The 12,772-nt window shown below is 38.1% G+C and overlaps 1 protein-coding gene across 1 annotated transcript in view; it reads left to right on the top strand.

Annotated features, from left to right (window-relative positions):
• The window catches only part of AVL9 (AVL9 cell migration associated), a 41,236-nt gene extending 31,922 nt beyond the window's left edge, over positions 1 to 9,314 (top strand). Inside the window, exons 14-16 of the mRNA XM_080931848.1 lie at positions 458 to 511; positions 952 to 1,040; positions 9,042 to 9,314. Coding sequence (XP_080787974.1) covers positions 458 to 511; positions 952 to 1,040; positions 9,042 to 9,157 — 259 coding nt within the window. The 3' untranslated portion in view covers positions 9,158 to 9,314. The remainder of the gene's footprint in view (positions 1 to 457; positions 512 to 951; positions 1,041 to 9,041) is intronic.
• Positions 9,315 to 12,772: the final 3,458 nt, after the last annotated feature.

Here is a 12,772-nt window from a genome sequence, read left to right as displayed (position 1 = left end):
GTTGCTTTTCTAATAAAGTACAGATTTTGCTCGTTCACTGGCAGATTTTCATGGCCAATAACACATATTTATAGGGTGACCAGGATCAAGGTAAAGTTGAAACTGGCCTAAATCAGCTACTCACCTAATTTTTTGATGTATTTTAAGTGGGACTGATGCTTGGACCCTACCCCAAATGAAGGAATTCCTATGTCAGAGTAGTGTTAGCACTTCTGTCCCCAGCACACACATGTCCACTGCTAACTACATTCATTCATTGCACAGGGAAAGAAGGTATAACTCAAAACTGTTGAGCCACTTGGAGAGTTAATGCTCGGAATGATGCATGGGGCCCCACTGTCACTTTCAGAGCCCTGTGTCCACTTGTGTCTCCCAAAAGGTTTACAACAGTTCATGAGACTGCTCTTTGCAACATTATTGATATATTCCTAACATAAACTTAAGCTTTGTTTTACAGCCATCCTTTTCAAGGCCAGTACTCCGTGTCAGACATGAAACTCAGATTCTCACAGTGAGTACTTAGAGAAAATAAGAGGAAATCATTTTGTCTGAGTATATGCCATATGCTGCCAGTTAGGTATTTTGTTTACTTACTTGATAGACTAGTGTTCCAAATTAGTGTTCCAAACCCAGTGTGTATAACATTCTGTAGCTCAACAGCATGTATTTCAAAATGAAAACTCTGTCCATACACAATAGTGTGACATAATAACCAGTCTTGCCATTCTTATTTTGATGATAAACTCTCAGAAATCATGTCTGTCAAGGAGTTATAGCCATATATCTTTATGGCCTCCCCTCAGCTCATTTTTGTTTTGTTTTTTCAAGTAATTGTTCATAATCATTTTGCTTTTTATTTTATCAATACTAATTTGGGATGATAATAGAGTGGTTGGTTGTGGGTGTTCTCAAATGTTTGAGATTTTTTAAAATGTTATTTTTTTTCCTTAGTTCTGTTCAGAACAGTGAACGTGGCAAAAAAATTGGCAGTGTCATGGTCACAACCAGCCGGAATGTGGTACAAACAGGAAAAGCCGTTGGTAAGGCACACCCTCAGCAGGAGCTTTGTCATGTGTCCATTTTCTGTCTTCAGTGTGCAATTCATTACAATAAAGTCATAAAGATACCTGGATCACATAGCAATACAAAGGGGCTTTTATGGTTTTCAGTTTTAAAATAAAAAAGGAATTTGTTTTCTAAGTAAGTAGAAGCATGAAAGGAGACACTGCAGATAGCCAGTAAAGTCGGAATAGCTCTGGATCTGCTGAAGAATCTCACCTGGTGCAAGGTTTCTAATTTGGTCCACATCTCTGTTGGCTTGGTTCCTGAACTCTTTCCTTTCTTCTTCCTCCTTCCTTTCTCTTTCCCTGCCTCTCTTTCTTTCTTTCTTCTCTTATTTAGCCCTTCTTGTTTGTCAAGACAGGGTCTCACCTTGCAGTCCAGATTAGCCTCAAACTCTGGATTCTCCTGACTCAACATCCCAGGTGCTGAAATTACAAACTTCACATTGAAATTCTATTAGATATTTAAGGAAGAAATAACATAAATTGAATACAAACCTTTCATAAAGTAGTGAATGAGATAACACTTTTCCAACTCACTTTATGAGGGCAGAGTTAACCCAGATACCCAAGGCTAGATAAATCATAGCATGATAAATCATAGCATGATAAATCATAGCATGATAAGTCATAGCAGGATAAATCATAGCATGCACATATATTCTTTGCCTAGCATATTTTTCATTCAGATTTGTTGAAGATTATTCTGTGTTGTGTCTGAATAAATTCCTCATTTCCTCTTTCCCTTTTTTGTTTGTTTGTTTGTTGTTGGAGCCCCGGGTAACCTGGAACTTATTATTTACACTAAGATGGCCTTGAACTCAGTCTGCCTGCTTCCCAAGTCCTGGGAATAAAGATGAGGTGCACACCTCCACCCCCAAACCCTCTGCTCTAAACTTCTAACTTTAATCCAGCAGACCTAGAATCATACGAAAAGCAAGTAATATCACTCTGACCGCACCAGACAGAAACAACTCAAGGGAGAGCTTTGCTGTGGCTCATGGGTTTAAAGGACACCATTTGCCAGGTCAGCAAAGTCAGGACGTAATTCTTAACACCGTGAGCATGTGGCTGCTCCTTATATGCTAGTAGATCTGGAAATAGATACAACGTCAAACACCACAGGTCCCAAAGTTCCTTAGCCTCTAAAAGCAGTACCACAGTGCAGAGACAAAGTATTCACATGAGCTCATGCGGGACACTTTGTTTAGCCCATGACAGGAAAAACTGTGAACTTTTATTGAGCAAAACTCAAAAGCCTCAATATAAGAATGGCTCATACTGGTCTTGGTAGCTAGCATTCCTTAGACCTATTGAAAGTTTTTTTTTGGGGGGGGGGGGTGTTTTGTTTTGTTTTTGTCAATACTTGATTTTTTTAAAAGGTTTGATAGTATTAATTGAAAACCTACAAGTTACAATGAGCATAAAGTACATGTAAAACAAAACATGGAAATAGTCAAAGTTCTCTTGGTGTGTAAAGATTAAACATAATGATTTTTAAATACCAAGGATTGCCACAAGACTGCATTCTTAGCTCTTGAATTATCAATGATTTAAGGTCTACGTGTACCCCACTCTGAAAGAATGCTGTATACTTATGCTTTTTCAAAGAAGTACTAAGGCTTCCACATATTGGCCTTCCTTCCTTTTTGAGCTTACTGTGGTCTGTAAGCTGTTTCTGGGGTGTTCAGAGCTTTCTGGGGTTAGTATCCAATTATCAGTGACTGCATATTGTGTCTGTTCTTTTGTGACTGGGTTACCTCACTCAGGATAATATTCTCTAGTTCCATTCATTTTCTAGGAATTTTATAAAATCATTATTTCTAGTAGCAGAGTAGTACCCCATTGTGTAAATGTACCATAGTTTCTGTATCTGTTCATTACTGAAGGACATCTGGGATCTTTCCAGCTTCTGGCTATTATAAATAAGGCTGCTATGAACATGGTGGAGCATGTGTCCTTGTTATATGTTGGAGCATCTTTTGTGTATATGCCCAGGAGTGGAATAACTGGGTCTTCAGGTAGTACTATGTCCAAATTTCTGAGGAACCACCAGACTGATTTCCAGAGTGGTTGTACCAGCTTATAACCCCACCAACAGTGGAGGAGTGTTCCTCTTTCTCTGCATCCACACCAGCATCTGCTGTCATCTGAATTTTTGATCTTAGCCATTCTGTCTGGTGTGAGGTAGAATCTCAGAGTTGTTTTGATTTCCCTGATGACTAGGGATGTTGAGCATTTCCTTAGATGCTTCTCAGCCATTCCATATTCCTCAGTTAAGAATTCTTTGTTTAGCTCTGTACCCCATTTTTTAATAGGATTGTTTGATTCTCTGGAGTCTAACTTTTTGAGTTCGTTGGATATATTGAATATTAGACCTCTGTCATATGTGAGTTTGGTAAAAATTCTTTCCCAGTGTATTGGCTGCCATTTTGTTTTCTTGACAGTGTCCTTAGCCTTACAGAAACTTTGCAATCTCATGAAGTCCCATCTATCAATTCTTGATCTTAGAACATAAGCCATTGGTGTTCTGTTCTGGAAAATTTCCCCTGTGCCTATGTGTTCTAAGGTTTTCCCTAATTTCTCAACTAATAGTTTCAGTGTATCTGGTTTAATGTGGAGATCTTTGATCCACTTGCACTTGAGCTTTGTACAAGGAGATAAGAAAGGGTCTATTTTCTCACAAAACAAGAAGACTTTGACTATTTCCATGTTGTGTTTTGTTTTGCATGTACTTTACGCTTATTGCAACTAGTAGGTTTTCAATGCATACTGTCAAGCCCTTGAAAAAAATCAAGTACTGACTAAAAAACATATTCACATGGTTTTATGTAAAATTTATTTTAATGTCTGAAAAAACAGTACTGACAAAAATGTATAATTTTAAGCAAAAAATGTTTAAAATCTTTACATTTATCTTTGTTTTGCAAAATAAAGTTGTTTAAAAAAAAAAAGACATACAGGCAAGCAAAACATCCATATATAGAATATAAATTAGTCTAAAAGGAGATGGTAAAGAGTCCGTGAGTGAGGAAGAGAGAGAGTCATGGGGGTATGAATATGATTAACGCTCATTATGTAAATGTACCTAAGTATCACAATAAAACCCACTATTTTCTATATTTAATATACACTGACCTTTTTAAAGATTGAACTAATTGAAGTTTACAATTAGAGAAAATAATTAACAAATTAGTGAATTGTGCTTTGCTCATCTTTTAATTCCTAAAAAGGTTAATCAATTCTCTTAAAATTTCTTTTTTACTAAAAGCAAAAAAAAAAAAAAAAAAAACTTCTCATATAGAAAATGTTTACAATTTATCATTAGAGGAAGGTTATTTTGTCTGATACATGTACAGCATGTTATTAGTAAAGTGTATCAGTGTATTAACCAAATACAGTGGGGAAATCAATGGTTAAAAAAAAAAAAAAAAGAAAGGGTCTATTTGCATTCTTCTGCATGCTCACTGCCACTTGAACCAACACCATTTGTTGAAGAGGCTGTCCTTTTTCCATTGAATGTTTTTAACTCCTTGTCAAAGATCAAGTGACCATATGTGTGAGAGTTCATTTCTGGTTCTTCTGTTCCATTGATCTACCTGCCTATTTATGTATCAGTACCACATGGTTTTTAGTACAATTGCTTTGTAATATAGCTTGAGGTCAGAGATGGTGTTTTTCAAAGAAGTTTTCTTGTTGTTGAGAATAGATTTTGCTATTCTAGGTTTTTTTGTTATTCCAGATGAATTTGCAAATTGCTCTTTCCAACTCTATGAAGAATTGAGTTGGAATTTTGATGGGGATTGCATTGAATTTTTAGATTGCTTTTGGTAAAATGGCCATTTTTACAATTTTGATCCTGTCAATTCATAAGCATGGGAGAACTTTCCATTTTCTGAGATCTTCTTCAGTTTTCTTCTTGGGAGATTTGAAGTTCTTGTCATACAGGTCCTTCACTTGCTTAGTTAGGGTCACACCAAGGTATTTCTTATTGTTTGTGACTATTGTGAAGGATATCTTTTCCCTAATTTCGTTCTCAATATGTTTATCCTTTGAGTAGAGGAAGACTGCTGATTTGTTTGAGTTAATTTTGTATCCAGCCACTTTGCTGAAGTTGTTTATCAGCTGTAAAAGTTCTCTGGTAGAATTTTTAGGGTCACTTAAGTATACTATCATGTCATCTGCAAATAGTGATATTTTGACTTCTTTCTAATTTGTATCCCTTTGACTTCCCTTTGTTATCTAATTGCTCTGTCCATGACTTCCAATACTATATTGAATAGGTAGGGGGAGAGTGGTCAGCCTTGTCTAGTCCCTGATTTTAGTTGGATTGCTTCAAGTTTCTCACCGTTAAGTTTGATGTTGGCTGTTAGTTTGCTGTATGTTGCTTTTACTATATTTAGTTATTGGCCTTGGATTCCTGTTCTTTCCAAGACTTTTACCATGAAAGGGTGTTGAATTTTGTCAAATGCTTTCTAAGCATCTAGTGAGATGATCATGTGGTTTTTTTCTTTGAGTTTATTTATGTAGTGGATTACATTGATAGATTTCCGTATATTAAACCATCCCTGCATCCCAGGGATGAAGCCTACTTGATCATGGTGAATGATCATTTTGATGTGTTCTTGGATTTGGTTTGCAAGAATTTTATTGAGTATTTTTGCATCAATGTTCGTGAGGGAGATTGGTCTGAAGTTTTCTTTCCTTGTAGGGTCTTGGCGTGGCTTAGGAATGAGACTAATTTTTCCCTCTGTCTTATTTTGTGGAATAGTTTGGAGAGTATTGGTATTAGGTCTTCTATGAAGGTCTGATAGAATTCTGCACTAAACCCACCCGGTCCTGGGCTTTTTTTGTTTGGGAGGCTTTTGATGACTGCTTCTATTTCTTTAGTTATTATGGGATTGTTTAGATGCCTTATCTGATCCTGATTTAACTTTGGTATTTGGTATGTGTCTAGAATTTTTTTTCATTTCCTCCAGATTTTCCAGTTTTGTTGAGTATAGGATTTTGTAGTAGGATCTGATGGTTTCTTGAATTTCTCCAGTTTCTGTTATTATGTCTCCCCTTTCATTTCTGATTTTGTTAAATTGGATACTCTCTTTGTGCCCTCTAGTTAGTCTGGCTAAGGGTTTATCAATATTGTTGATTTTTCTCAAAGAACCAGCTCCTGGTTTTGTTGATTTTTTTTTTTTTTTTTGTATTGTTCTTTTTGTTTCTACTTGTTTTGATTTCAGCTCTGACTTTGATTATTTCTTGTCCTCTACTCCTCTTGGGTGTATGTGCTTCTTTTTATTCTAGAGTTTTCATGTGTGCTGTCAAGCTGCTAGTGTATGCTCTCTCCAGTTTCTTTTTGGAGGTACTCAGAGCTATGAGTTTTCCTCTTAATACTGCTTTCATTGCATCCCATAGGTTTGGGTTTGTTGTGCTTTAATTTTCATTAAATTCTAAAAAAAAAAAAAATCCTTAATTTCTTTCTTTATTTCTTCTTTGACTGTGTTATTGTTAAGTAGAGCATTGTTCAGCTTCCATGTGTATGTGGGCTTTTTGTTGTATTTGTTGTTATTAAAGACCAGCCTTAGTCCATGGTGATCTGATAGGATGCATGGGAGTATATCAGTCTTATATCTCTTGAGTCTTGTGACCGACTATATGGTCAGTTTTGGAGAAGGTGCTCTTAGGTGCTGAGAAAAAGGTATATTCTTTTGTTTTTTGGATGAAATGTTCTGTAGATGTCTGTTAATTCCAATTGGTTCATAACCTCTACTAGTGTCCATGTCTCTGTTCAGTTTCTGCCTCCATGATCTGTCTGTTGATGAGAGAGAAAGTTTCAAAAGGACTCCCTGGACTCCATTTAAAAGTCAGAGCACATAGCCCTACTGCTAGGTACATTTTATTGTCAGGGGAATGAAATTTGACATATTTGTTTCCATATGGTTATAAATTTGATTTATTTTGGATTCTTATATTAGTAGAAACAAATTAGCTTCACCAAAAACATATGCATCACTACCGTAGCATCCATCCCTCCACATCCAAAAGAGATCTATTCAAAGACTTACAGAATACTCACAAATACGGACACGCCATGTTTTTTCTAGCAAATCCAACCTGTGATAAAACATTAATACATAAATTAATCACAGAAATTAACAGCAATAATAAGATGAGAGAATTATAACAGTATATTTTAGTAAAAGTTACATGAATATATTCTGTCACTCAAAACTTTTTCACTTTTTTGTTTAAAGAAATCACTTTACAGCTCTTTGCCGTGTTCAAATTGCCAGCTCCACTGCTTTTGCCCTTAGGGTTACTGGAACATAGACACTTGGATACCAGGTATCTTAGGGCTCTATTGCTGGATAATCATGACCAGAAGCTACTTGGAGTTAAAGGGGTTTGTTTGGCTTACATGTCCTAGGACACCGCTCACTGAGAGAAGTCAAGGCAAGAAACGATGCAAAGACCATGGAGGAGCACTGCTTACTGGTTTGCTCGGTGCCTTGCTCAGCCTGCTTTCTTATCCCATCAAGACCACTTGCCCAGGAGTGGTACCAACCACAGTGGGCTTAATAATCCTCCACTAATCACTAATCAAGAAAATGCCCTATGAGGCTAAAGAAGTGGCTAAGTGGTTAAGAGCACTGACTGCTCTTCCAGAGGTCCCGAGTTCAGATCCCAGCAACCCCATGGTGGCTCACAACCATCTATAATGAGATCTGGCACCCTCTTCTGGTGTGTCTGAAGACAGCTACAGTGTACTTATGTATAATAAATAAATAAATCTTTTTTTTAAAGTTGAAAGTTGGTTTTAAAAAAAAAATGCCCTATAAGTTTACGCACAGACCAGTCTGTTAGTAGCATTTTTCCCAATTAAGATTCCGTCTTTGCAGGTATGTCTAGGATTTTGTCAAGTTAATGGAAACCAACCTGCACACCACGGGAGTAAGTGTGATAATCGGGTGTCTACCATGTGACTGGTAGGCAGGAACAGAAGCATGTATACATTAGACAAAAGGAGATATGAGTAGGGACAGAACTGGAAAGTGTGATGAGCTATCAGAAGAGACTAAAACAAAAAACAAATAGAATAAACTGAAACTTATAATTTATAAATAATTTCCCTTGATTATATATCATCTGAATATTACTGTCTAAAGATTCAGACAGCAGGGAATACAAATGTAAAACTGAAACCATAGGCAGGGAGGACAGCTATATTTGGTTTCCACTGTTGCTGCTGTTAATTAAATTGCAACACAAGTCTCCTCCACACCCCCTTTCTCTAACAGCAATGAGTCATGTAATCTCACATTCACAGCAGCTTCAAAGATAATATTATTTTAAAATAAAACTTGAGACCTACAAGGCTCTCTTCCAGTATAGCACTATTCTTCTAATATAAGTAGGTTCAAGGACAGAGAGAGAGCGTTTTCTGTCTACATGTATGCATGGGTACTCATGGCGGCCAGAAGCATTGGGTCCCCTGGAGCTAGAGTTAAAGGCAGTTTTGAGTCTCCTGATATGGGTTTGAGGAACTGAAATGGATCCTGGAAGAACAGTGAACAATCTTAATTCCTGAGGCATCTCTCCAGCCATATATTTAGCTGTTTAAGCTCTCCGATAATTCTTATCATAGTCAGAGTTGCTAGTGCTCTGGCTATAAAATTATGTTATTAGCCCCCACAGAGTACCTAGTGTGGGCTCCTATGGTGAAACATTACTCCATTTCCTTTAAACACTCGAATGGAAGATAGTCTTTTGAAGTAAAAATTTAAGTGATATCTTAGTCACTATGTTTCAGTGAGTCAACCTTATTTATGTTTATTGGGTTTTCATTGTCTAACAAAATCTTAAGTATAGGCTGGAGATGTGGTTCAGCATTATAGTACCTGCCTACATTCTATTCCCAGCATGCAAAAAATTTAAACATTTTATTAAGTTCATATATTTTTCCTTTTGTTTTTCTTTTTCACACAGGCCAGTCAGTTGGAGGAGCTTTTTCCACTGCAAAGACAGCTATGTCTTCATGGTTATCTACGTTCACCACATCCACCCCTCAGAGTCTTCCTGAGCCACCCAACGGGAAGCCCTGAATCCAGCAGCAGAAGCTGCTTTGTTTTCAGAGGTGTAATGCTTCCTCCCCATGTGCTGTTCCCAGGGTTTCTTTCTCTGTCCAAAGGTCCAGGGACCAAGATGACAAACTGTTTACATGGACAGTTGCACTCTGAATGAAAGTTGCAGGATGCTGAACGGCTGAAATCAACCATAGCAGAAATAGCTTTCCAGGTTGGGGTTAAATTGACTACTTTTACTTCATTCTGAGCCTAATTCATATACACAATGAACCTTGTAGTGAGTTTTAAGTTCTGAGATTGTACACTTGTTTACTTAGAGGAATTTTTACATATGTATATTTTGTTGTATTTTGCTGTTTAAATATTTAGATGGTCATTGTAATTTATATTGACTAAAATTAAGTTATGTTACTATTTCACTATCTCTGAAGTTTGCCCTAAAGCGTATTTGTAAAGTATAGGGACTATGCATTTGAGCCTGAGTTCTAGGGTGGGCTTTTATGGGGGTTAGAGGAAACCCACTAAACATACTTAGCAGCTCACTTCTTCAGGAAGGAAAGCTGAGGATAAGGTGTCACAGCTGGTGTGAAGCAGCAGATGCCCATGCTTCTCTCCTGCCGGCAGTGCTCATGCTGACTCAGCAGCACTGAAGGGTTGGCACATGTCTGGAGGGCAGTACTTTGACAACCCACATGCTAGCATGATCAACTCCAGTTATGTTGCTGTCGTAATCAGCACTTGGTTATTGAAAATATGTGCCTTGTTTCCTCATGTGAATGGCTGTCCATCGGATCGGGCCTTCTCTTAGTTTTGTTCTGCATTGAGCTTTTCAAAGGCACTTGGCCTTCCTACTTCCCTGACTGAAAATCCTCCTTTAGTCAGGTCTGCTCCTTCTAAAGAAAAACAAAGTGACCAGTAAAGGTTAAATACAAACCGTGACTTAGCTCACATTTAGAAAAACAAGAAGTGGGCCAAGGAGATGATTTAGTGAGGAAAAGTGCTTACTGTGCAAGCATGACAACCTGAGTCCAGATCTCTGGAACCCACATAAGCCACACCTGTACAGTCCGTATTCTTACAGTGAGGTGGGAGGCAGTCAGGAGAATCTTCTAGAATAGTGAACAGTGAATTGGCAGAAATGAGAGACCCTGCCTCAAAACCATGAAGAAAGGAAGAACCAACTCTTGAAAATTGTCCTCTGACCTCCACATAGGCAGTATGTCATGCACATGCTTTTATTCACACACACCTCAAAAGAAAGAACAGTAAGCAATGAATGAAGTCACACCCATGGCACAAGTCACTTGTTTGGCAAATCAGTACAGCTGGTTTCATGTTACCACAGGCATGAATTTGCCAGCCTCTCATTTAATTCATGTGTTGGTTACATATAGCTGTCATTTGCCTTCCAGGGGATTCTTAATCGGTGTTCTCAGGGAGTACTTCTGGGACACAGTCTGGCTTTTCAGTAGCAGAAGGCATGTGGAATAACCATGATATCTACATAAGATTTAACAAGCATTTGGAAAGTAAGGGGCCAATTAAGGACATTGATTGTATTTCATTTATCCCCTATGAGATTCCCTAAGGACTATAAAAAGAAGATAGGGCATAACTCAATATTTTTAAAACTTTGCAAGTTGTATTTTCACACAAAATTACACACACACTCAAAAAAGCAACAACAACAACAAAACCCTTCCAACTGGGCATAATAACTTGAGAGAATCCAGTGACAATAAGTTAATTGGTTAATGGGAGAACACCATTAATTTTCTTTGGCCACTAAATATTTGAAAAGAAGAAAGTAAAGCCACACAAAACTGTGAACGGCATGATAATCAGTGTTGTGCTGAGACTATTGGGAATTCATTGTAGATATCGTTCACGTGGCTGCAGCATACTGATAGAGCCATGGTACTTGACATTGATGGCTAGGAGCTCTGCCTGGGTTAGCTAGTAAGATAAGGATTCACTCTTTAGTTTGCATCGGGTTTGTATGGCTTAGGGAAATGCCTGCTGTCACTTAAACAAAAGCAATGCCACAGTCACCTTGAAATATACTTGCTTTGGGGGGGGGGGGGGTAACTGCTTTTGTTTTATATTCCCCATTTGAGTGTGTCTGTGTCCTCCTGCAGATGGCCTCACAGTCTTATTTACCACATAGGTCTCTAAATTGCCAACCTCCTCCCTCTGTCTCAACTGGGATTATAGGAGCACGCCACTGTGCCAGGCTTATGTGTATATTTTAATTGAATTTTCTCTTAATGGAGTTAAAAAGTTAACTCTTAAAATGGTCACTTAACTGGTCAGATTAAATAACTTACCTTGGAATATAAAACATTTTAGAATGGTCAAAAGACCATATGCCTACTTCCTTCAGGTTCTTGGAAATGTTGGCTTTTCACGGGCCAATATTTTGTTGCTGGCAGAAGCATTGCCTAATGCAGCAGCCAGTGAGCTGACACACAGGAAGTCTGTATTTTAGGCTCCAGTAAGCTAGACTAATAGCTGATGAGTAGTCTCCCTCCAGTCCTGGCGTGGTAGCCCTTTATCCAACACCAGGCCTTTTGACTATTGCCAGAAGATATGGCTATTGGAAACCACGCTTTCTCCAGTGATTGCCAATGCTTTTGTGTCTAAGGGTTGAGTGTTTGTAACTAGACCTGCGGGAGCGAAAGTCAACCAGCATTTTTCAGGTTTTCAGAAAGCAGACATTGGTGGTAGCTGCACTGCTGTGGTTTTGAGGAAGCCCATTGTGATCCTAGTGTAGTGACGGTGACAGAGATAAGGGGGAGCTAAAGCTGTGAGCCTGTGGCATAGAGTAGAAATTCTGAAGCTGCATGTAACAGATGGAGAGGGATTGTATATGTATCTGATCTATGTATCACATCTAACCAATGTGAAATGTCCATCCTCAAATCCTTCACTAGCTCACAAGCCTGAAAACATTCTCTCCTTTTGCATTAAGAAGCAGTTGGCTTTCTTGGGCAGCAGAGTAGAGAGTACTTGACAGAACTTCCTCAGCCCTTCTGCTTTTTGAATTTTGTACTAAGCAGTTAACTATTTTTTAGAATAGCTTTCTTTAGAAATTCAAGAAAAAAAGCAAATTAGGAAAACAAAACTAAGAAGCTGTTACATGGCTGAGAAACAGGGTACTTAAAGTCTGAATGGAGAGTATTTTGACATCAGTATTTAACTTACTAAAGGCATGAGTTTAGGCAGAAATTAGAATTGTAATCTATTTACATTTCTAAGTGAAACTATAACGTTCTTTTCCTGGTAGGCAGGTATTACTGAAGATATATTTTCTATGGAGAAAATTTTTTGGGAGTTAACAGCCAGTGCCCCTCTTCCTTCCATGCTGATAAGTCTAGAAGCCCTTCAGGCCAGTGTCTGCTGCAACCTCTACAGAGGGCAGCCTGATAGAACTGAAGCTGCTGGCTCCTGCCTATGGTGTACCAGCTAGCTGTACCAGCCTGTTAACATGTTGGGGTATTGCTTAGGATCCCTGACACATTTGCACACTGGTTCTTTAATGAGAAATGGCCCAGCATTCATGGCTTTCCACACCATCTCCTTGTAGCCTTTAACTACGACAGAATGCTCCCTGAATCACTTGAAGATGACCAT

This window comes from Micromys minutus (assembly GCF_963924665.1).
Source record: "Micromys minutus genome assembly, chromosome: 18".
NCBI lineage: Eukaryota > Metazoa > Chordata > Mammalia > Rodentia > Muridae > Micromys > Micromys minutus.
Note: the sequence above shows the minus strand (reverse complement) of the source record. Positions and strands in the feature narration are given on the sequence as shown.